General features: G+C 40.8%; 4 protein-coding genes across 5 annotated transcripts; 3 read left to right on the top strand and 1 right to left on the bottom strand.

Moving 5' to 3' along the window:
• The first annotated feature begins 2,291 nt into the window (after positions 1-2,291).
• On the top strand, positions 2,292-12,409 carry LOC125292835 (troponin C, skeletal muscle). Its single transcript, XM_048240289.1, has 6 exons — positions 2,292-2,356; positions 5,501-5,555; positions 7,545-7,688; positions 9,192-9,306; positions 11,594-11,730; positions 11,908-12,409. Exons 1-6 carry the CDS (start codon positions 2,354-2,356, stop codon positions 11,937-11,939), a joined length of 486 nt encoding a protein of 161 aa, XP_048096246.1. The 5' UTR covers positions 2,292-2,353; the 3' UTR covers positions 11,940-12,409.
• Positions 12,410-14,278: 1,869 nt separating this feature from the next.
• On the top strand, positions 14,279-17,040 carry tnnc2.2 (troponin C2, fast skeletal type, tandem duplicate 2). Its single transcript, XM_048240286.1, has 6 exons — positions 14,279-14,410; positions 15,577-15,628; positions 15,741-15,884; positions 16,015-16,129; positions 16,214-16,350; positions 16,468-17,040. The coding sequence occupies exons 1-6, from the start codon at positions 14,408-14,410 to the stop codon at positions 16,497-16,499; spliced, it is 483 nt and encodes a 160-aa protein (XP_048096243.1). The 5' UTR covers positions 14,279-14,407; the 3' UTR covers positions 16,500-17,040.
• Positions 17,041-17,743: 703 nt separating this feature from the next.
• On the bottom strand, positions 17,744-18,537 carry taf13 (TATA-box binding protein associated factor 13). The gene has a single exon (XM_048240287.1). It carries the CDS (start codon positions 18,389-18,391, stop codon positions 18,017-18,019), a length of 375 nt encoding a protein of 124 aa, XP_048096244.1. The 5' UTR covers positions 18,392-18,537; the 3' UTR covers positions 17,744-18,016.
• On the top strand, positions 18,495-24,530 carry slc35c2 (solute carrier family 35 member C2). Of its 2 annotated transcripts, XM_048240284.1 has the most exons (11): positions 18,495-18,635; positions 18,734-18,767; positions 19,599-19,800; positions 19,954-20,104; positions 20,752-20,815; positions 21,059-21,131; positions 21,668-21,836; positions 22,180-22,263; positions 22,766-22,941; positions 23,330-23,456; positions 23,848-24,530. In XM_048240284.1, the coding sequence occupies exons 3-11, from the start codon at positions 19,690-19,692 to the stop codon at positions 23,970-23,972; spliced, it is 1,080 nt and encodes a 359-aa protein (XP_048096241.1). In that variant the 5' UTR covers positions 18,495-18,635; positions 18,734-18,767; positions 19,599-19,689; the 3' UTR covers positions 23,973-24,530. The 2 variants fall into 2 exon arrangements, with proteins under 2 accessions (XP_048096241.1, XP_048096242.1); XM_048240285.1 differs by lacking the exons at positions 18,495-18,635; positions 18,734-18,767 and adding an exon at positions 18,831-19,091.
• The last annotated feature ends 800 nt before the right edge of the window (positions 24,531-25,330 follow it).

The raw sequence follows: 25,330 nt of genomic DNA, 5'->3' as shown, positions 1-25,330 counted from the left end.
ATTTTCGCTGATAAAGTTTCAAACTATGACCTTAACGGCCTTTCCACCAATCAGAGGCATCACTGTGGGATTGTGGGATTGTTCAGGATTGTGGGTAATGAAGTACTTATCCAAGACATCGCAAATAAAATACATTTATCTCAAAACGAGGTTAGTGCCCCGTGAACTTTTGGCGTCTATATGAGCATACACAATCGCTTAGTACAGCTGTAGCTGGTTTTGAGACCATGTGCAGTTAAGTTTTTATGGCTTATACCCGAATTGTCAATGGAGAAATTGCATTGAATTCTTACTTCCGGAAACTCCTGTGGGCGGGACTGTGATGCTCTATTGATGCAAGTTCGGCACATTATTAATGTTACTCTAGTAAGAACACTAGGTCAGCCTATAGTAAGTAAAGTATACTTGTGTTACTGCAGTAAGATGTAGTGTTATGTTTTACAGTGTATGAGCTTTCAGTGTGATACGATCTCTTTGTAAATTACGTTTAATTAAAATGTGTTTCATCTGTTCTGGCTATCCCTGCTATTTGGATCTTACTGTATCTCACTCAATGAACAACATCTCAACACTAAATGAATGATGATCCGTAATTGTCATCAGATAGCCTAGTCATATAGGTAGACATTCAGTGTGTTTGAAATAATTAATTCGATAATATTTTCCATCTTTGCAGAGGAAATGTTTTGTGTAAAGGGAATTAAAGGCCTCTCATATAGACGCCTGTCTCTAATACTAGCCGGTGCAGTTTGGTGATTTGGGAAAATAAAAGCCCGGGCTATTATTTGGAGTTTTACGGTATGTTAATGTTTGTATTAATGTGTTAATTTGCGTTACATTGCGTTTGCGTTACATAGAGATGTATTGCGTTTGCGTTACATAGAGATGTCTGTGTGTTTATTTGTTGGTAAGTGTGTGTGTGTGTGTGTGTGTGTCGTATGTCTGTGTGTGTGAAAAAGAGGATGAAAGAAAGAGAGAGCTTTTAGAGAGGAGGGAGTGTTTGTGTTTGTGTGTATGTGTGTATGTGCATGTGTGAGTGGTCACCCTTGCAGCAAAGAAGTTGGGCCTTGGAGATATATATATTTGCAAAGCCAACGAAACTCTAGCACGTCAAGGATTACAACAAGAAACCGGAGCAGCCGCGGGCCGGGATGGATGTGTAGATAAGGATTAGTGGACAAGGTCACTCCTTGAGTAGATGTGAGAACAGCCCAGGAACAAGACGAGAGAGAGAGAGATAGAGATGAGCTGCGGAAGAGTGGTGAAATGATGGAAGAAAGAAAGAAAGAAAGAAAGAAATTGTGTGTAATACTTTAAAACGATATGTAATCATTCACTGTCCTATTTAATCCACGTTAATTCCACCGTCTAAAAAGGTGAATCACAGAAGAGTTGAATGTTCTCATAAGTCATCAAGAAATTATAATGGTGCAGTTTTTTTTTCCTTTAACTGAAACGAATTTAACACGTTATGAAGATAGAAACATGTGAAAGATGAAAGTAAAAAATGCATTTACATACATTGCATGGACATTTATTTCGGAATAATATGTTATTTTAAATAAAGTACATCCTATTCTCTCTTCAGTTATCTTTAAGGGAGTGTTAACAGAGCAAATAATTTTTTTATGTTGAAATCTGACGACTGATCATCTGATAGTTTTCCTAATACTTTTTTATTCTAATGAACAGGAATCATTGACTACAGATGAAGATTAATTACTTGTCACCTATTTTGCAGAAGTCCAAACAAGACGTGTCCACATAGTGTTGGTGAAGAAAGCCAGCGAACACTGATGGACAGATTGACAGATGAGGAGGAGATGATACACAAGCATGCAAGCAATGACACACATCTCTCTCTCTCTCTCTCTCTCTGTTTGAGCATATAACACAGAGACAAAGAGAGGGATAGAGAGAGGAGGAGGAGGAGAGGCGGAGAGCAAAAGAGAGGATCCATTTGTCCGAGCATTCTTTGTTAATCCGCTGCCAAAATAACTTCTCGATGTCTCACTTGCTTTTCTTTCCCTCCTTTTTCATTAAATGTCATTGCGGCTGGCCGTCCTGTCCTCTAGCTAAATATGGGGAAAGCAAGAGTGTGCATGGGGCATTGGAGTGGTACAGACAGCCTATAGGGAACGGTGTGGGGTGGGGTTTCCTTTTCAAGGACGAAAGTGATTGGTTAAAGTTAACCCTCTCGAGTACGTCTCACCCTATCCCAGTCAGCTGCAGTTTAACTGAGAGGGGATATACAGGTACTTATTGGGGAAGTTCTGTTCTGTTCTGTTGTGAATCCCAGATCTTTCTTTTTCTCTGGCTCTCTTTGGTCAGCTCATCAGCCAAGCCAGCCACTATGGTAAGATTTTCTCTATGCTACCTACCTATTGGATGTTGAGATGTAAAAGGAAAGGACACTGAGCGACAATCAGTTAGTTAGGATGACCTGGTACTTCATGGGATTAGAAGCTTTTTTGAAGACAGTAGTCCTGGAAACAGAGTTGACCGTCTGTAAAGATTATGGATTATATTGGACATTCACTCTTTATGGACTAGTATCTTGACCATGAAATCATCAAGGTGTCCAGAAAAACACCCAGCACAGCACCACTGGATGTATGGGAATGTTTATGTGGGAGCTCAGAGTGTTGGCGTGAAAAATGAACAGGTGTCTGTGGCAAACAGGTCATGCAGTTCTTTTGTGGACACCAGTTGTTGATCATTTTACACGTCTAGTCAGATGTGTACATTTGTATGCAAAATAATATTCAAAATGAAATACATTCAGACTCCATATTCGTTTTCTAAAGTATGTCACATACATTAGTCGTTATTGGAGGAGATTTTTTTGAGGCAAGTTTGCTTTATCTTAGATGCTGTGATGAGAGTTGACATGAAGGTCAGCACTGTCCAGAGAGCACTGGCAGGAACATCAATGTCACATTCATGAGAGCTAACATAGCTGACATCTTAACACTTGAAGCTTAGCTTATAAGCCATGTGCATTGGTCTATGGTGCACTATTTCTGCTGCAGAAGACAGGTTAAAAGGCCAGCAAGGCCAGTAAATGCCCTAGCCATTTGATGCAGAAGGGCTAAATCCCAGAGAGAGAGCTAGTGATTTCTGGACCTTATGATCTGGTGTTGTGCAGGGAGAGAGCAGTCACCCCTTTCGGCCTCAAACGGAAATAATAATTTGGCGTTGTTGCTTATTAATTAATAGGAGCATAAACTCAACCATGGTGACATCACTACATTACACACAGGCATCCCTTGCGCACCACCCCACCTAATGCCTGCCCCCAACAACCCACCCATCCACTTACCCATCCACCTACACACACACACACACACACACACACACACACACACACACACACACACACACACACATACCCATCCACCTACCCAACACACACACACACACACACACAAACAGAACTTCTCCCATTTCATGGTGCTCCACACACTAGTGCTTCACCTTTTGCTGTGATCCCAGATACAGTGATACTGGGCCCACAAATGCCTCAAGACAAGCCACACTATCCATCCCATTTGAGACACTGACTGTAGCAAAGAGAAAGAGGTGTAGCACTGCCGGCCTCAAACCAGGACTTCAGAGTAATAAACAAATATGTTGGTTTAGGTTTCAGAGCACTAGTAAAGACCCTCTTCCACCATAAGGGATTTCTTACAGAGGACATTACTGTAATGACAGTTCGCTCAGTGGCAAAGAGTGAGATTTTGTTTTATTCTTTGCAGTTTCTCCTTACATCCTTAGAATGCTTTTTATTGTTGATTGTAATTCAGTGGAACGTTTCCTTCCTGGTTGAAATTAAGTGGATAAATAAGGTTCCCTCCTGGTTTTGAGGGAGAATGATGAGGGTTGTTTTACAGTGTAATGATACAATACACAAAGACATGTTACTAACTGTCTTATTGTAGAGAGTAATCTGACTCTCAATTATTTGAAACGATAGTCACTTATATCACTTACTATCTAGCTCACTATATCACTTCATGATAGGTTGTTTAGGAAGAAGATGGACAATTGCACTGGTTACATCAACATATACATGTTTAACAGACTTAGCTGTGTGTACAGCAGTGATAGTTTGCATTCAAATGAAAAGTTCAAGGTAATGATTTTAGGGTGGAGCATACTTCCTTTTAAACAGCTTCTGTTTCTTTATACGGATATCTATGGCGAGGCGTATATTGAAATTGACAGTGAAAGATTATAAAAAAGAAAGCTTTGAGGTGATTTTTTTGTATGGAAAATATCCACAGCTCTTTTTCCGTCTCCAGTGAAATCATTTGATCTTGATTAGAATCAAGAATCATGTTTCTAACTACTACTGACTATAGATAGCTAACTCAAGTGGCATTTTAGAGAAGGGGGGTGAGGACCAGTCAATTGTAAGTTTGGATGTTTTCGTTAAAATGGGAGGCAGCTAATATTGTTGAAGTCATCATTTTCTGGCACAAAGGTAGGCCTTATTCAAAACAGCACAAAGGTCTTCTTTCAACAATCTTTGATCACAGTCATCTGAAATAAAAAATAGATGTACCGCAGAGCGGTACAAAATATGACCGCCGCCCAGTCTAGCACATTTTTTCCACAAAAAGAAATCACGCTGAAAGGCCTATATGATTCTAACTGTCTCACTAAATTGCATTATCCACACTCAATTCTCACTGGTATCTGCTAGACAACAAGTACCAAAACATGATTAGTTCATAGATTTCACATTTTATACAACCCCACCTCCATCTTGCCTGTTCATAATTCTGAGAAATTTTTGATTGTTTGTGTTATGTTTATGTTATGTGTGTGGTGTGTGTGTGTGTGTGTGTGTGTGTGTGTGTGTGTGTGTGTGTGTGTGCACGTGTTGTGTGTGTGCCTGCGTGTATGCCTGTGCATGCAAGCCGCATATGTCTACTCTGTGAGTATGTGTCATACGTATGATTACTGTGAATGTATGTGTGTGTGTGTGTGTTGTATCTGTTTGTGCACATGTGTGCACATGAAATGGGTTAACATGACCCTGGAGGCAAACATATCGAAAAAAATGGTCATCCTAGGCCCTACAGTTCTCAAGATATTCATAGAGAACTGTGGTCTGCCCTACCTCCTTTGGGGGTCCAGTCCAGCGGGGGGCTACAGATCAAAACGAAAAATGACGGTTCCATGCTATCCATGTGGGGTACATGCCCACCAAATTTCGTGTACCCCGGTCTTTCAGTGTCCCGGAATCATTGGACGGAAATTTGGCCATGCGCGAAAAAAAAAAAAAAATCTGACTAAACCTATATGACCACCCGCCAGCTCTTGGCGGTCATAATAAGTTAGGCAAATTAAAATGAATCACTTGGTAGAAAAAAAAGAAGTAAGAGATTAGTCCTTTTCCATGGATGGAATGTTCTTTGATTATTTGGACAATACAATTTTCTTTGTGTGTATCTGAGATAACCTCTCACAAAAATGCCTCTTTCTTTTTCAGCCGACTGATGCCCAAACTGATGCTCGCTCCTTCTTGAGCGAGGAAATGATTGCGGGTAATTTTGTATGTGTGTGTGTGTGTGTGTGTGTGTGGGGGTGTAAGCAAGTAAGTGGTGACTCCTTACCTTCAGTGGTCATGAAGTCCATTTGTGTCCCGGTATTTTGATAGAGGTCTCTCTCTCTCTCTCTCGGTGCACAAGGTTTGCCTACATAAAACATTGTCAAATAAATGATTGATAATTGATGTTATGTATAGCCTGTGGCCAGAGGGAGGCATAAATGGCTAGTCCACTGGCTTACAGATATGGGGGCCTACTTCGATTTGCCTCTGTATGCCTGAAGACATTACTGAATATAGTAGCCTACTCTGCCTCCTGCTGTTCCAATGCCATATTATTTAGACAAAACCATCAATAACATTATATAACAGTGCTTCAATATTGCTATTTAAGTGCATTCGTCGGGACGGGGGGACAACATTTATCCCCCTCTGCCCCTCATATTGATTAATGCTACTTCATATAAGTAAAGCGCTGCAACGTGAGAACAGTCTAGTAGGCTAGCCTACATAATAATCTGACATCAGAAACGCACCGTCACCGTCAGCACTGATGCTGCTGACACAGTGGCTGCGTGATAACTTAATTTGGCCTTGATCGTGCAGGACATTTCAGAATGTCGAGTGTGTAATCCATAATAAATGGCTAGGTTCAATGGAAAAGTTAGCTGGACAAATGAAAGAAAACGAGAAGGATTCAGTGAAGCATAATAATGTTTTAGAACCTTCAAAATTAGAAAACTGATGCAACTGAGATGGAGGACAACTGCACGTAGAGTAGAACGTAGGCCTATTGTCCGAAGGAACTTACATTAAATGAGGAGATATTTGCTGAATGTCACAAAAAGTGTTACAGAAATGGCATCGCTTATTCAATGGCTCTCTCCCGAAACACCTGTAGTTTGCGGAGGACGAACGAGAAAGCCCTCGTTTGATAAATCAGCCAGTAGTAGACAAATAACTTTTAGAAATAATCTGTACTGCAAAAACGAATGTTGGTGGGTATTTAAACTATCTAGCGGGTGTTTTAACAGCTGCAAGAAATAGAAGCTTCATGGTCTTTATGTTCTGGTTCGTAAATTATTTTCATAAAACTTAAAGTTGCCCTATAACTTTACTCTCCAAACTCTTCACTGCACTGTAGGCAATTAACTGACAGTATGATAGGCTATTTATTTTCTGTAGGCTACAATAAACACATTTATTTTTTCAACTTTTGCAATATTACGCACTTGGCTACTGAACGCAAATCAGCAGGAGAGAGAATGCACGTAGCCTATACGCAGCGTGTAGCGCAATGTGTAGGCTATTTGGTTACCAACTAACACTGTTAGCCATTTCACTAACTTAAGACTTCAGTGCCATCATATACAACGTTTTTTTACACAACAAATACAGAAAGGATGGAGGCAGCAAAAGTAGAGAAGTCATTTCAGATGGGGCAAGAACAAGGTGAATTTCTATGCTTGTCAAAACGTAGTCCTACCCTGCATTAGAGGAGCTGATCATCATACCAAGCACACTCGCTGTTTAAAGTCATACACCACGGTAAACTAAAATGTTACAAAGGTGGCAAAATAATATAGGGTATTATTAGCCATTACATTACTAGGCTATGAATCGTTCGTTCATTTTTTTTAATTTTTTTTTTGGGGGGTGGGGGTGGGGGGTTTACAAACTTATTCAAAATCATCCCCCCCTCTGGTTTTTACACAAATCGCACCCTGTCCATTTCGCTGAGGTCACCGAGTACTGTCGGTATGGAAAAAAACCCCGAAAACAATCGGTTTTACCAAACTCGAGTTGCTGCAGCCAACAGCTAAAGTAGCCAGGCAGCTACAGCGCTACACTCTGGGGGCATGAACATGGGGCTCAAGAACATGCCTGGCTGCTTTAGCTGCTGTGAAAAATCACCAGATATCTCCTTTGATTGAACGTTTTTGAATAAAATGCAGTTGCTTTAAATTCATATCTTTGTTTTTGTCAGAGTTCAAGGCTGCCTTCGACTTGTTTGACACAGATGGAGGCGGTGATATCAGCACCAAGGAGTTGGGTCAAGTCATGAGAATGTTGGGTCAGAACCCAACCAGAGAAGAACTGGATGCCATTATTATAGAGGTTGATGAGGATGGTAAACTATCAAACTTGTTAATGTAATATCTCCCTGATCATTTTGTTTTTTCCATCAAATATTAAACAAATGTGTAATCTTTGTATAGAACTAGGGCTGGGACAAGTCGACGTAATCGATTACGTCGACGCAAAAAATACGTTGATGCAAAATATGCGTGTCGATTTGTCAGACCCAAGACGCGTGCTGCCAAATATTTTGAATTTTACACCTTCAGTGTTTCCCATACGTTGACTAATCTGTGGTGGGGCGTCACAAAATCAAAACCGGCCGTCATACATCGATGTTCTATGTTGTACTATTTAAATTAAAGATAAGATACAATCCTTTCATTGAGCTGCACTTTTCATGCACGCAGCCTTTCCCTGCCACGCCCGCTCTCTCTCGTAACGAGCCCGCTGCCCCTCCTATGCATGTGCATTTAACATAAAATATTCACGATTGTTGAAGGATTGTTGTTGCGACATAGAAGCATTGCATAGAACACGGCTGGCTAAATTGCTATTAAATCCGCTTAGCATCATGACCATGCTGTTCAAATTTGTTCAACACTGCTGCAGTCAAGTTAATTCTGCTAAGGTCTTATCACAACATAGTTCACTGAGGAGACTAAACTTAGTTAAGTTATGCAATCAAGCAGTATATCAAAGCTAACGTTAGAATACTGTTTGGATGTTGAGTTTAGCATGCTTACTTACAGCTGCTTGTCAATTTCGTTACTCAGGGCTCATTTTATTGACTCTGACACTGAATGTTTGCAAAATCCCGATGTAAATGGAAAAGTGTTTTCTAAGACTCAAAAGTGCTTGTCCCAAGGAGAAGTACAAACTGTTATTTGAACTAACTACGTTATGAATTGCATCCATACATCAGCAGCCGTTTAACTGCGTTAGTGTTACAATTGCAAGGGAACGAACGTCTTAAAGTGACAGGCACTCAATTAGACCTATACACTACTGAACTTTATTGAATGCTACCTCTGACTAAGAATGCATTACTTTGCACTTGTATAGTCTTTTATTTTGGAATTTTAAGAGCAATAAACATAAATTGCAATGTTAAGGAATTCATGTTTTTTTTCATTCAGATATATAAATCAACATGTATAAATTGCTATTAGTCAATTAATGGGGAGATAATCGATAATCGAATCGGACTGAAAAAATAATCGCTAGATTAATCGTTTAAAAAATAATCGTTTATCCCAGCCCTATATAGAACACTATACGATATGGTAATGAGTTATTCATTAATATAAAGTGCAATGCAAACACATACCTCTTTAATATAAACATTAACATAAAAACACCTAGACAAAATGGACTTAAACTGCTAATTCTGAAAAGGCATCAATTCAAAATATAACTGTTTATTTCCTTCAACATTCCAGTTATCCTAGAGAGCATTAGTGTTTATATTCCAAATTTCAAGTGCCTGTTATTATAGGTATCAGTGTGATCACATCGGTAAAGATATTATTAATCTTCTATTAACCTTCTGTAGGCAGTGGAACCATCGACTTTGAGGAGTTCTTAGTCATGATGGTGCAGCAGCTGAAAGAGGACCAGGCTGGAAAGTCAGATGAGGAGCTGTCGGAATGTTTCCGTGTGTTTGACAAGTGCGTATCTCTAAGCCTTAAAGGAGAATTCCGGTGTGATATTGACCTAAAGTGTATTGAAACATGATACCGAGTGTGAACGTATGTCTCATAGCCCATCTCGGCTTGTCCCCTGCACTCCAAAATCTGCCAGCTAGTTAAATATGCTACCAACAGCTTTTTTTCAATAGTGGTGCTTCGGCATCGGGCTAGCCATGCAAATAAATCACTGTTTTACACCCATTTACGAGGCTCAATGTATCTCCACACTTCATTGATAGACTTCCGAGGGCCCTGACATTTAAAACGAGACATTGAGAACTTTGAAAAAGCACTGGTAGTTTACTTACAAGACGATTTATACAGACAGTATCTTCAATGGTTTAAGCGTTTGCAGCCATCTTGAATTTAGTCACGATGTCGAGCGACGAGTAAGAATGAACAGGTATGATAAGGGATCAGATTCCAAAAATAATTCAGTGGAAATGCATGGATTCCAGTTTCTTCCGCTGTGTATGAGTAGGTCCAAGAGTGAGAAGTTTTATAATGCCCTGGGCAGCCACATTCCACTGCAACTATGCGCAGCACTTGCCACTCCGACTCATCAATAAAAAACTGATTTTTACACCAGTCCCATAGAAGCGCACTTGACTTTACATCATTAACCTATTTCAGTAGGTTATATAGCCAGAGAATGTCCGTAGACGGGCTCTGATATAGCCTAGTCTAAGGTAAATTCCTTTTCTGACTTCTTTCTCTTTATCGCCATGGCATTTAGAATAAAGAATAACGTTCGCGAACCAAGCTTACCATCGGCCTATCCGCACATTTTAAACACAAGGGATGAATTGAACGATGACGAAGTCGGACACAGGCATAGTTCATATTAGCGTAGCAGCAACTGGAATCTATGCATTTCCACTGAATTATTTTTGGAATCTGATCCCTTATCATACCTGTTCATTCTTACTCGTTGCTCGACTTATCGTGACTAAATTCAAGATGGCTGCAAACGCTAAACTTCGTGAAGATACTGTTTGTATAAATCGTCTTGTAAGTAAACTACCAGTGCTTTTTCAAAGTTCTCAATGTCTCGTTTTAAATGTCAGGGCCCTCGGAAGTCTACCAATGAAGTGTGGAGATACATTGAGCCTCGTAAATGGGTGTAAAACAGTGATTTATTTGCATGGCTAGCCCGGGCGAAGCACCACTATTGAAAAAGCTGTTGGTAGCATCGGCTAACTAGCCAGATTTTGGAGTGCAGGGGACAAGCCGAGATGGGCTATGAGACATACGTTCACACTCGGTATCATGTTTCAATACACTTTAGGTCAATATCACACCGGAATTCTCCCTTAAGCATGAACTGAATCTCTGAAGTATTTTCCCCTCTCCCCAATAATTTGGCAAGTACCTGTGAACCAATAATTATTAATAATTTGGTTAAATCTGTTTTTTGTTTGAGTTGCTGTACATGGTCACATTGTAAGAATAGGCTATAGCCATCCTGGTTGCAGTACATTTAAACATCTGCAGGGGGCACTGCCAAAAATCCTTCTGTGCATAGTAGATAGTTACAGACATCCCCATCTGCAAATAGTCATTTTAGGGAGGTATCCAGAAGAGCGCTTCATGAACAGGCACATGGACCACACACACGCACTGTCTCTCTCTCTCCCTTTCCTTCGTGTGCGCGCTACACTCAGATGCACATGCAATTTGGAGCAAAGAGTTACTTAGCCTACTCTTTGATTTGGAGCAAAGTCTCGGTCTCGCGTGCGCGCTCCAGATTTCGTGAGATTGTATCTAATTTGCGGGCATAAGGGAGCCACTATCAATATGCGGGAGACTCCCGGAACTTCAGGAGACTTGGGATGTCTGCTTAGTTATTGAAAATTCCATTTAGATTTCATACATTTCATTCCTAAAAATAGCAGGAGGAGTCAAAACATGAGCGATACCCATCAGCAGCACACTGTAGGCCTACATACATATCAGTATCAGTGCAATAGATCTTCAGGAGATTTACTTCTTATTAACACTTAAACGCTCAGATTATTTTAGGCATACTTAAAAACCCCTGCTTATCTGGCTTTGGTGAAATTACCCTGGGTAGGAAAAACTAAACTTCTGCCAGTTCGTTGTCGTTTATGGTGTATATTTATCTGAAAATCCTGTATGACTGTGCTTATAAGCACCTACCTAGCTGTTTTCCTAATCCAGCTGTCACAGCGGTTAATAGGAAGCTGTAGCATTATGGATATTAAGACATGAATGATTGTTTTGATTCCAATGACGGTGGCAACAGGAATGGGGATGGGTGGATTGACCGTGAGGAGTTTGGTGACATCATGCGCGCCACTGGAGAACCATTGATGGAGGAAGAAGTGGACGAATTGATGGCTGACGCAGACACAAACAAAGATGGCAAGATCGATTTCGATGGTGAGGAGATTTGATCTGTAAATACACACACACACACACACATACACACACGCACACGCACACACTCTGCTCCCCTCATTATGTCTATAACCACCTTCATTATGTGTGTGTGGACTATCACCACATCCCTCTCCCATGGTTTCACTGTAATCCAGACTCTCTCATTCTCTTCCACAGAGTTTCTGAAAATGATGGAGAACGTCCAGTAAGAGAAAAAACACATTCCTTCATGCCCCATTCTTGACAAGAGGCTGTGGTGAAAAAACAGAGAACTAACACCTTGGATACTAATGAAAGAAGAATGAAGATTGTAGGAAAATCAGCAGCCGATGGTGATAAATCGACCATATATTCTACTGTCAACACTTTTCTGGAGATGGCTGCTGGTGGACATCTATAAATAGCTATGTGAAACCCTTGAAGTGGACAGCTAACACCCCCCCCCCCCCCCCTTCCCCAATCTACTCCCATTCCTCCTCCTCCCAATGCACCCTTGAGACTTTCCCTCCCACCCCTTGCCCCTCTCTCTCAGCTGTCTTCTTCCACACCTGCTCCTTCTGGAAAGATACCCGCCTACCCCATCCCACCCCTTATTTGAGTCTCCTCTTGGGCCCTCATCGTGTGCCCCACCCTCTGTAAAATGTTTCAAAATAAACCAGCTTCCATCTTTGCCTCAGAATCCCACCTCCATGTTATACATTGATGTTAAAGAGACTTCAAATGGTGTAAAACACTCAGAAACTAAACCATTTAATTCAGGAAGTTTGTGTGTTCAGGGAATTTATTTCTTCTTGAATTAGACAACAGCCCTGGCAGAGACAAACAGAATCGGCTGAGCTTCTCTCTACTTGACAGAAATTACTGGAATGTTTACAGCATGTTGTTTTTAATGTATTTCTCACTGTCCTTTCCAGTAAAATTTCCATGCCATTATTGCAAGTTGACACATTTGTCTTTTTGTCGTCTCATTCTCCATATTCCACACCTAAATATAATATTGCATGTCAAAGAGATACGTCATTGCATTTTCTCATAAAAACTAAACCACCCTCCCCTCCTTTCCCCTTCCCCGCCCTCCCACCTTCCTTGGCACTCGTTTGGGTCACAGATCATATATCCAGATCATGAAAAATCTTCTCTCCCCTCAATCGCGTTTAACATCCATGTGGCAGTCCATAGGCAGAGAGACATATTCCAAATACTCCTATATCCACAATACTTACCTTTATGTGTTACTTGTCTTTTACTATAACAGCTAAACAGTCACAAGTGGCACATTTGTTTAAAAGGGAAAAAACACCATTATACCTTTTCTAACCAAGCAACAGAATGCAAGGTAACGATGTCTTTCATAACCAAACAAAATGTCATCCCAATAAAAAAAAAAAAAACAGGGCAAAAAAGATCTAATCTCATTCACTCAGTGGGATCTTCGCATGCTGCTCAGCCTACATCATCCACTGATGTGTCTTTGTCTCCCAGGAAAGGTACAGTCACCATTCACCAATTGCGTTTGTTGTAAATGCCCATACCATCTCCCAGGACTGGAATGCAAGGTCAAGCCTCGAAAAGCCAGATAATTGATTCTGAACCATCCCCTGAGTGGTGCTTCTAAAAATGTTCGAATACCATCACAATGCTTGCGCGCATCACTCCACAAATTCTCCCTTTAAAAACATAGCCCCTCGACCTCAAAGTATATAGGGCTTAATGCCCTCCCCCATGCCAATAGCCCCAGTCAAGAGTTCCCGAACTCCTAACGCATGTCTCTTTGCCCGCCTTCCTGGCTGGGTTCAGGAAACAACCTCCATACATGGAGAGCCAGATTTGAGGCCGCAGTGTGTGCAAATTACCTGGTTTGTTGGTTGTATGTGTGTTTTCAGGGGAGGGGGCCACTCTATCCCCTTTTAGCTTTCAATCATTTGCTATTCGGGGCGCTGTGAAATTTCTGCACCACTGCAGTTTTTCCTGGGCATCTAAGGTTTCACTCTCACCCCTGAGAAGTCCCAAGATAACTATCCACCCAAGAGCCTAACTTGCTCCGCACAGGCAGTCTCCTGAACGTTATAAACGTCATTTCAAACACCATATCCTTCATTTGCATCCGGAAACTAACAGCAGTAATTTGGCAACCTTTAATACAACCTCAAAATGAGAGTGATTACAACCTCGCTGTCTATATTGTCTACATTCAAAATAAATATTAGTTGACTGTCTAACAATGAGACACATACATGTTGGTAAAGTGGGCTTGTAGGCTGCTAAATTGATCAGAATCCAGCATGCATTTATCAATAACTGGATTCCTTTTTATATGTCCAATTTATTTATCCAATTTTATTTTCAATCTGTAAACCTCTGATTCCGTTCTAAATATGCTCTCTGTTTATATTGAATGTCTGAACCAAATCTCAAAACGTTATAGAGCAATTGCAACTACTGTTGTACAAAATAAAAATTTCGATTGGCTTGTAGGCAACCAAGAACCCTAAAAGTTCAAGATTCTAAATCTGGAGGCCTGGGTAACGCCAGGGGGCGTGTCTTAAATGCTCGGTTTTAAGTGAGTCTGAACTGTCACTTGACGTCTAGTCTATCTGTTGAGGTGCACACGGATTGACCACTCCTTTTGGGCTTATTTCGTGGATATTAAGGGGGAAAACTAATCCACTTGCCTACCATGGTAAGTAGGCATAATAACACAGTCAGCGTCGACTTTGTTTGTAAAAGCATGAGAAACAGCCTTGAATGCAGTTGGCTATGTGGAATAATACCAGAGGAATTTAACAGATGTTGGCTTCTTAGAATTAAATAGGCCTATGGAAAACCTTAATAACACAACAGGAAACTGTACAGAGATAATATGGAATACCCATGGAAACAATGATTGCTTTAGTCATTTCAGCTTTTCATCGTTTATAAAAACTCTTGGTTAAAAAAGTGATAGATAAATAGATAGATAGATAGATAGATAGATAGATACTTTATTGATCCCCAAGAGGGAATTCAAGGAATATACCGACCAGATGGATTTCATACGCTTTTGTATTGCCTAATTAGCCTATATTCTTGCTGTTACCTTTTAATTGGTTGTCGAGGTCTAATTAAAGTAGTTCTGAATAAAACAAGCATGAATATAGTGGACATATAGTGGATCAATAAAGTATCTATCTATCTATCTATCTATCTATCATTTGAGGTTGGTCAATTAACGCCAGCGGTTGAAGGAGAGAAAGCACGGATCTAAAAGGAAGTCTGTCAGAGTCGTTTGTGTGGCCCATGCTGATTACTTGCTTGGGCTACACATTCCAAGGATTGTGTTTCGGAATTACCATGTACAGTCACTGGCTGCGGGGATTATTCGCCTAGCCTTAAAATAGCCAATAACTTGCAGTAGGTGTCAGATGAACCAGCAGCCTCACCAATGGTTTCTATGACAATTTATGAAAGGCCAGTGCCGATAAATTATGCAAAGCTGAAAAAGCACGGTGGGCAATTCCACGGAAAATTGACTTTTTGTCACATCCATAACGCCATTGAAATACCTTGGCATTTGTATGATATGAATGACAACTTTCATTTTTCTTCATGTTTTTCTCATTTACATTCTTCAGCCAAAAATAGCAAATGCTCAAATTTCATGTAATCATGCACATCATACCACACCATCACATTTTATTGGCGTTATGGATGTTACAAAAAATGCACGCAATTTTGCATGGAATTGCCCCGGTGTTCTAATTGTTAGTATAGTGTGTTGCGTAATGACTTATTTTATGGTTTGTCGGTTGGTTAGCTAAGGCTAAATCAAACAACAATAATGACAAACACTTAAATGTTATTTTGTAGACTGACGCGCAACAGGAGGCCCGCTCATACCTGAGCGAGGAGATGCTTGCTGGTGAGTGTATCAAAGAAAACATGAATTTAAAAAAGATTGTACGTATGTAAACATATCTGTGATGATAATAGGCTACATTATGTTGTTAACACTTCGTTGTTGACCCTGGTAGAGTTCAAGGCTGCCTTCGACATGTTCGACACTGATGGTGGCGGTGATATCAGCACCAAGGAGTTGGGTCAAGTCATGAGAATGTTGGGTCAGAACCCAACCAGAGAGGAGTTGGAAGAAATCATCGAGGAGGTCGATGAGGACGGTGAGAAGACACATATTTCGTTGATAAAACATTAAAGGCTTGGCTTACACTCACTCACGTTTATCTGTAGTGCGATGTTAGGCCTACAATGTGGGCCTTGTTTGTAAATGGATGACTGTATGACCTTCAGGCAGCGGTTCCATTGACTTCGAGGAGTTCTTGGTCATGATGGTGAGGCTCCTAAAGGAGGACCAGGCCGGCAAGAGCGAGGAAGAGTTGGCAGAGTGCTTCCGTGTGTTTGACAAGTAGGTCACTCTGCATAGACTATGTGTGGTATGTTGCTTACTTTTTGGAAGCAGGCTCTTTCATAACACCTGTTGTCTCTTTAGCAACGGTGATGGATACATCGACAGAGATGAGTTTGCTGAGATCATCCGCAGCACTGGTGAGTCCGTTACAGAAGAAGAGATTGATGAGCTGCTGAAGGATGGAGACAAGAACGCTGATGGCATGCTGGACTTTGATGGTAATTCACCCTTTTTACATGCTTTGAATGCTTTTAATTACTTTCAATTGAAGGTATTATGTCTGTATACTATGAAGTGGTTAGTAATTGTGGCTTGTGGATTTTGCTCTTTTTCAGAATTCCTCAAGATGATGGAGAACGTGCAGTAAAACACTCACGGACATTCCTCTTCCCCGTTACCCTCCTGCCAACCAACCAGTCCTCTCACACCCACTTATGCCCCTTACTGCCCTTATGTACTGGTCCATTACCTCCTCCCCCTTCATCTTGACTCAGCTAGTCCTCAACAGACAGATTGACACCCGGATGGGGCTATCCAACACTCTGGGGGCCATTTCTTTTCTTGTGACAGAAATGTTCGTACGGTTGCGTCAGTGACCCGCATGTTTAAAGACCCAAGGAGCCAGGTTGTGACAGCCCCACGGGAGAACGCTTAGTACATCGAGAGCGCACACCATCAAAAATTTCCCCAACATTGCTGGGCGTTTAGTCTAGACATAGACTAAATCGGCAGCTCGCTATCGCTGCTTAGACCAATGCCAAAGCCTCAATAATTTCATCGTGACTAATAAATGCTTGACAGTACAAAATAAATAAATAAAACATGCTCATGTTTAGTTGGTCTAATGTTTGATGGTCTGTATGGTTTTGTTTTGAGGAATATCAATAAACATTATATATTTTTTTTTCCTTTTCTCTCCAAAGGTTTCATTGATCTCTAGTGACATTCCCTACTAATTTTTGTGACATTCCCAATCCAGCTTTCGTTTCTGGATACATGCGTGGTAATCCGGTTCTTGCCTGTAGGCCTAAGACTTCTACACTTGTGTTGTCATCATAAACCAGGTCTTAGTCTTTTTTTTTAGGGTTTTTTTTTTTTTCAGTTCAAAGTGTTGTGAATAATCTCTTCTTTTCTTCACATTTGAAAAATGTCGTCCTACAGGTATTCCTACAGGCACAATAACCATTTGCACTACACAATATAGGCTAGACATAAAACTTAACTTTGGAGCAAGTTGAAAAATGCTCCCAAACTCACAATGTAATTGTATGGCAAGGATTGAAAGCCATCCATATCACTGTCAAATCTTACATTTTCCTCAGAATATCTATGCCATCCCTAAATATACTGAAGCTTGGGGGTTTATGTATCAAACATGAATGCATAAAAGTGTCAGGAAGGTGTTGTACTCTAATCACTCAGCATTTTTAAAATGTAGACAGTTTTATTTTGGAGACCAAGAACTACATTTACCCTAGTGGGCACATCACATTCGGACTGCAACATCTACTGCTTGACCACTGTTGTGCATAGAAGACAATGACATATGATGGCATAACCATACTGCATTAGGCCTATAACTTGGAAGGGCAATGAAACTAATACGAAACATTGGCAATAAAATGAAGAAATTTTAATTTCTTTAAAAAAAAAAAGTGTTGGAAGGACGTTATGGTGAACAACAGGCTTGGTATGACAAATACCAGTCCAGCACGGAAAACTGTGAAAGGCTTCTATTTGGCCTAAATGCCTGCGTCTCGGTCAAGAGCTTCCATCACCTTGAAGCTGAGTGACTGGCTGTGTGTGGCGGTTTGTGGGACTGTCAAAATAGATTAACCCTTATCACCACCACTCGTTGGTAATTTGAGGACCACCAGTATCCCATTACGAGCCATAATTCGCTTCGTCAAAAGCTTTGCGAGCCCTCTTCAGCTCTTCGTTCATAGTGAGAAGATCCTTCACTCTGGCGAACTTTCTTGGATCCTTACGAATGAGAAAGACAATGTCTTCAACTTGGACACGGCCTTGACGACCGATAGACATGGCTTTGTGGGTCATTTCAGTGATGAATTCGATCACAAGGTCCTCGAGAATGTCCACCGATTCGGTATACGGATTCTGATCATCTCCAAACCCGTACATCATGCATCGGAGTTCTTTAGAAAACAGTCTCTTTCTTTTGCCGTGGCCTGATTCAACACCGTTGCCTGCATCGTCGAAATCTTCATCAAAATTAGGGTCATCCTCCTCTTCGGCCATTCTAGAAAGCGGAGTCTGTAGTTACGTTCTGATTTGCAAAACCAAATTGAACAGTTACTTCATTAAAATGTTCTTTATCGTTACAGATTAGAGAACTCGCCGCAGAAGCGTATCCCGCAGCACAAACAAGCGGCAGTCTGTTTCTACGTCACATCCTGAAGTACTTCTGTAGTGGGCTGGAGTGTTAGTGCGTCGCCGCCACCTACAGTATTGGAGTGCGGATATGGCAAGCCAGTGTTAGAAGGTAAGTAGCCCTTTTGTTGCGTGAAAATCCACCCAAAACGTATTGCTTTGTTTTAGTCGCTGTTGCAATGTAATTTATTCCACCACTGTCTTTTACAGTTGCATACCCTTGCCAACGTCACGACAGTCTTGTGTAAGTAAAAATGTCCCAGCCTGCAGCAGTTCATGTGACAACTAGGTAGCTAACACGTTAGCAGTCTCACACAACACGTCAGAGAAGTAGTACGGTCAGAGTAGTCCCTCGCAAATTTAGATTCGTTGTTCTTTTTTTAGTTAATATTATGGCATGCAGTCGCCATTGACTCAAAAATTAGGAGAATGTTTTGATAAGTTTTGAATTTCCCCTGGGGATCAATAAAGTATCTATCTATCTATCTATCTATCTAACATTGGATCACTTAGTCGGTTAGGCTGCATGATTTCTTCTACATTTCTGAACAAGGCAACCTGCCATTTGGTAAGTTAATTAACCTGGTTAGCAGCAGCTACTGTAAGGGAGGGGATTGGTGGTGGCGGTCGGTTCCTTAGAGATATGTTGGAGCTTGACACTTATATGCTTCGTGTGATGCTCTCTTTTCGTCTTTGTTGTTATACTGGCTAAGCATTGTTCAAAGTCAACTTTGTCAACAAGTTTTTTTGACGCAACCATGTCAGTACTGTCAACATTACCACTAACTTTCGAACTTTACTTTATCAGTCGTTAAAGTGTTGCCTAGCTATCTATATAATTCACAAATCACATATAGACGAGCATGGTTAGTTTCTACAGCCATATTTAATTTATATAGAATGGTTGGCTCTGTTAGGCAGTTGTGCACAAACATGTCTCACATGTCTCAACTCACACAGAACTAGTAGCGCGTGGTTGTACAACGCTGAACATGATGAGACTACCTTATCAACACAGTTATCGCCCAATACAAAACACTGCCTGTCTTTGTTGACGTGGCTGTCCTTTCCCCAGGTGTGATCACTGTAAAGGACTCAAGGACTGGGAGCCATGATACACATTGAGTGAAGCCCTCCTCCAAGAGAGGGTTGACAGGAGGGCCGTTATGGCGTTCCCCGTACAATTCCTATGCCGTGCGCTTCGCACCGTAGGATTGGTGCTTTTTTATTATGTCTTCTCTATTGGAATCACGTTCTATAACAAATGGCTCATGAAGGTAAGGCTTTGCATATTTATGCGTCTTGCTAAGGTACAAGCTATCTACATCTAGAATATAGGAACACTTGCACATGACTCAAACTATAACTTTAATTTGTCCATCACTGGTATGCAGTGCTCTCCCCTTAAACTTGCTATTCATGTTTCCCAGGGCTTCCATTTTCCTCTCTTCATGACCCTAGTCCACTTGACCATAATATTTTGTCTCTCTGCCTTGACTCGTTCTGCCATGCAATGTTGTACGGGTAAACCAAGGGTTATGCTTAACTGGTCAGACTACGTCTACAAAGTGGCACCTACTGGTAAGACAGCCTTTTACTAATTCAGATGCTCCTCAGTTCCAAAAGTTGTTGAGCACAAAACAAAAGACACAGTAACCATAGCAACAGGGTCGCTGAATATGTCTTTTTCAGTGCCACAGTGCATGTTTTATCATTCTGTAGGGCTGCATTGAACCCAAAGTCCAGACTGGCTTGAAAGGCCTTATCTGTGATTGCTTTAGTTTTCCACAAAGTGAAGGCTAGACCATGAACCATGATATATACCTGTATGAAATGTTTGTAGGTGTAATCAGTTCCAGCACTTTAAGTGTATACATTTGGAAAGTTTATTAAAAAATAAAAGCTGCTCTATCTAAACATAGTTTATTCTACCATCGTGTTAATTTGAGTGATTAAAGATTAAATATAATAATACATCCTCTGTAATGTATGCACACTGCGCAAAACGCATGCTAAAATGGTCTCCTCAAGTGGTGCTGCTTATACATGTCAATGTTTTTTTCTTGTATAAATGATAACCTCACATGATGGCAACATAAATGCTAAAATAGTATGACTCATAAGATTTGTGATTGTCATGACAGGGTGAAATTCGTTGTATGGTGTAAGCATTTGGCAAACATGTACCGGTACCTTTACTTACTCTCTGCTGTTCTTTTCTGCTGTAGCTCTGGCAACTGTGCTGGACATTGGGTTATCTAACTGGAGCTTTCTCTTCATTACCATCAGTTTGTAAGTAAGTGTGTGTGTGTGTGTGTGTGTGTGTGTGTGTGTGTGTGTGTGTGTGTGTGTGTGTGTGTGTTCTAAGGTGGAGAGTGCATGAAGGATAGAAAGTATTTACGAGTCAAATTCCAGAGAAATTAAAAAAATAGATATGTTTTTTACAAGGCATCTGAACATACCTGTATTTTGCATCTTAGTTCACTGAACAAGCTAGGTCTGATGTGTCTTGTTTTGTGTTGCAATGTTCCACAGGTACACAATGACCAAGTCTTCCGCTGTCCTCTTCATCTTGCTGTTCTCGCTTCTCTTTAAACTTGAGGAGCCGGTAAGATATGTCATCACTGTGTCTACTAAATGTGTTTAAGGAAACTCATATAGCCAGCAGGTGATATTACATCTGATTAATGAACTTGTATTTGGGCAGAGAGTTTATGGCAGAGTTGCTATGCTAAACTTTTCGTGTTTTGATTAAATTACATTTAATTAATTTATGCTGGTTAAAAACAGGGATGCTGGTCTTCCTAATGGGACAAAAATTAAAGGATAGAAAAAGTGTTAATGTGTCTCCTACTCTAATTTCAAATGTCATAAGGTTCATTTCTGTTATGTGCTGCTGTTTGGAGTTATAAATGTTGTATTTGGAGATTATCAGCTGTTGTAGTTGTATATGTTTGTATATGGATGGTTTCTGTTACAGCCTAAAATGTGTGAAGGCAATATTGCCTGAAGGCACTGCATCAAAGTGTGTGTGTGTTTGTGTGTTTGTGTTAGTAGAAATCAGAAATCATCTGATTTATCAAATAAATGAATGTTTTTGATGAATGTCTTTTTTTTTTATTTTGTAACTACCCTGTTTGTCAGAATCCATTCCTCATTGTGGTGGTCCTGCTCATTTCGGGGGGTCTGTTCATGTTCACGTACGAGTCGACCCAGTTTAACCTGGAAGGGTTCATCATGGTCCTCCTCGCCTCCTTTATTGGTGGCATCCGTTGGACCCTCACACAGGTCCTCATGCAGAAAGCAGAACTGGGTGAGTAACCGGGTTCCACACTTGAGAAGATGTTGTGTTCCCTGTGCCAGAACGTGGTTGGAGTGTGGTGTGATGTAGGCGCGGCAGGGTAATATTTTGTCCCACAAGGAACAGAGAATAGTTAATTCCAGTTTTACCAGATCTTTAACCATTATTTCCTGTTACGCCAGTCCAAACTCTGTAACATTGTGACATTGTTGTTACAGTGATGTGCATTGGTGCCATTTCCCTCTGTCAGCATGGTTAACATTGCTCTTTTGTTGACAGGTTGTTGTTGTTGTTGTTATTATTATTATTATTATTATTATTATTATTATTATTAACATTGCTCTTCTGTTGACAGGTCTTCAAAATCCAATTGACACCATGTTCCACCTACAGCCTCTCATGTTCCTGGGGCTCTTCCCACTCTTCCTGTACAATGAAGGTTGGCTCTGGGTCCTATTTTTACTCTGTTAAAATCTGTATGTTTGCAAATGATCTTTTTTTATGTAATAGGGTTGACATGTAAGACATGTATCGGCTTCTACACACAGTTGCGTGCGTTGCAGTGCTGGAGACGCATCCCATTCACTTTACATGGGCTCACGTCATCTGTTTCCGAACTGAATTGTGTGTCCGTTGCGTCGCGTTTCTCCCATCGCTCGTTATACCCGGTATACTTCAAGTCATTTGCATAGCTACTGTCGGGAACACCCACTGGCATGCTTTGACGGAACGCAACTGTGTGTAGAAGCCGTATGTGTCACCACAGATATTCACATACAGGTATATTTCAACTTTATTCATCTTACTTACATTAAGACGCCATAATTGAAGTGATTATCTGCAGACCTGAAACCATATTGATCACACATCGTTGTCATTTATTGTTTATCATTCTCTGCCCTGTGGCTGAAAAAAAATCAGCTGTTTTTGCCTGCTTTTAGGGTTGAGTCTGTGCACCTCGGAGAAGCTGTTCCGTGTGAATGAGCTGGCCCCTCTGTTGTACTCTCTGTGGACCCTGGCAGTGGGAGGCTCATTGGCCTTTGGGCTGGGCTTCTCCGAGTTCCTGCTGGTCTCGCGAACGTCCAGCCTCACTCTCTCCATCGCTGGGATATTCAAGGTGGGTCTGGGAGCCTTTTTACGTGTGGTCTTTATAGTATAGTAGTAGGCTATTCCCTAGGCTAGGCCTGGCCTATGTTAGCCTATTGCACAGTTCAGGACAAGGGAGTTACCCAAGCAAGTTAACCCCAAATTAACACCACAATTGATGTTGGGGGTGTGGACCAGCTTTTACTCAGCACAAAACTCCCAGAAATCTTTGTGGCTGGATACATCAGTTTGTATCACCTAATTAAAAGCTGTCAGGCATCCAATAGATAGATCAGAGCATCAGCACCCAGCTCTTACTCTCCCTCTTATCTCTCTCTCTCTCTATCTATCTTTCTTTCTTTCTTTCTTTCTCTTTTTCTCTCTTCTTTCTCTCTTCTTTCTCTCTCTCCACTATTTAGGAAGTGAGCACCTTGTTGCTGGCAGAGGTGTTCATGGGAGACAGAATGAGTCTGGTTAACTGGCTGGGCTTCTTTGTCTGTCTGTCAGGCATCTCTCTGCATGTTGGCCTTAAGACTTACTACAAAGGTAGGATGATCTTGATCTTGTATACGCCATGCGATTTTACAACAGGAAATGCTCACTAAAAAAGAACCCTGTTCAGAGAAAATAAGAATCATGTTTGCTGCTAGAAATGTGTTCATTTATTTAAAACATATTTATGTACTTATTTTTTTATTTGTTGGGCACAATTTTTTTTCTGTACAAAAATTAGTACCGTATTTTCCGGACTATAAGTCGCACCAGTCAAAAAATGTGTCATGAAGAGAAAAAAAACATCTATATAAATATATATATATGTTGCACCTCAGTCTCAGGACCAGCCAAACTATGAAAAAAAGTGCGACTTATAGTCCGGAAAATACGGTAATTATTTTCTGTACTTATGTAAAGATGTCTATATGTCTATATTTTTAAGCTAAGGCACACTCTGTGAGGCAGCTGCCCTGTAAAGAAGGCCCTGAGATCGAGCTTCCTCTCCTACACCGAGAGGAGGAAGAGGAGGTGTACGACGAAGACGAAGAGCAGGAGATCCTGCACTGAGCGCGAGTGAACACTGCTCAGTTTGTCGTTCGGTCTGCTTGCGCTTGAGCCCCACATAAAGATCTCCACAATGGAGGAGGATATTATGCGGGATCTTTCTCATCCCAAGAATGGTCACATTGACCACAGAGACTGTAAAACAGTACTGTACCTCAGCAAAGATGGTGCATTCTGTTAACTATGGACCTACTAGTATCTTCCCATGTCAGACATGATTTCTTAAAAATGGATTAAAGATGCACATGGGGAGCGTTACCACATTACTGAGATGACCAACTGACATGACAGTTGTTTGCCAATGGATGGGAGGGGAGGTGGGGTCAGTTACTACAGTCCCGTGAAGTGTCAGAACCATTTTTTTGTGGCCTTTACGAATAGTTTACTAGAATAATCAGATTCTGTTCTGTTCTGTTTAGATGGAACACATGTTAGTTGATGAACAGCTGTGATTATTTGCTAAAGCTATGTCCAAACCATTAACTTAATTAATGAATTACACCTCATTCACACAATTGTTTACATTTGTTGTTTGTGGATTTTATAAATGGGCTGTTTGCATTCGCTGCGTGATCCATACCACAGTCTCTACAGCACACCACCCTTGTCTTCCTGGCTCTGTGTCTCTTTGGGTATAGAGCACATCACTGACATGATTCTTGCTCCTCGCAATTAGATTCCACAAATCGGAAGAGAGAGGAGGTCTTGTACCTTTCCCTGCGGAGTGACGGCCGTGACGATTTCCGTTTAAAATAGGTTTACTTTCATGCGGCAAGCATAGAAGAGCAATATAGAGAGCGAGGCAGCAGTTATAGATGGAGAAGATTATTAATCTGATTGAATTTGACTTGAGTTTGTGTAGGAAAATGAATCAACATGCGTACAGGGGTTGATTCATAAAGCAGCCGCAGGGACAAAGACACCCCAGAAGAGAAAGCAAGATGCCAAATTAACAACGCAAAGTTATTTTCAAAGCTGCTCTCATTTTTACTTATTGCTAATAGATAGATAGATAGATAGATAGATAGATAGATAGATAGATAGATAGATAGATACTTTATTGATCCCCAGGGGAAATTCAAGGTCTCAGCAGCAGCATACATACAACACAAACACATTCTTTAACATTAACAATTTTAAATGATGATGCAAACCCATCACCCATCAGCCAATGCTGTTTACTTAGTCTGAGTGAAGAGAAAATATATTTGTTGAGTGTCCCTGCAGTCTGCTAAACTGGCACAGATGATGGTACTTTTTTTAGACTATGCATTTTATAAACAAGAGGGACTTACAGCTAGCTGGGAATGTTTTAAATATTTGGCTCAAATTTCAAGTTTTACTAAATATATTTTTTGTTT

The sequence above is a fragment of the Alosa alosa genome, chromosome 4, assembly GCF_017589495.1.
Source record: "Alosa alosa isolate M-15738 ecotype Scorff River chromosome 4, AALO_Geno_1.1, whole genome shotgun sequence".
In the NCBI taxonomy this organism is placed as follows: Eukaryota; Metazoa; Chordata; class Actinopteri; order Clupeiformes; family Clupeidae; genus Alosa; species Alosa alosa.
This window is presented reverse-complemented; position numbering and strand designations above follow the sequence as displayed.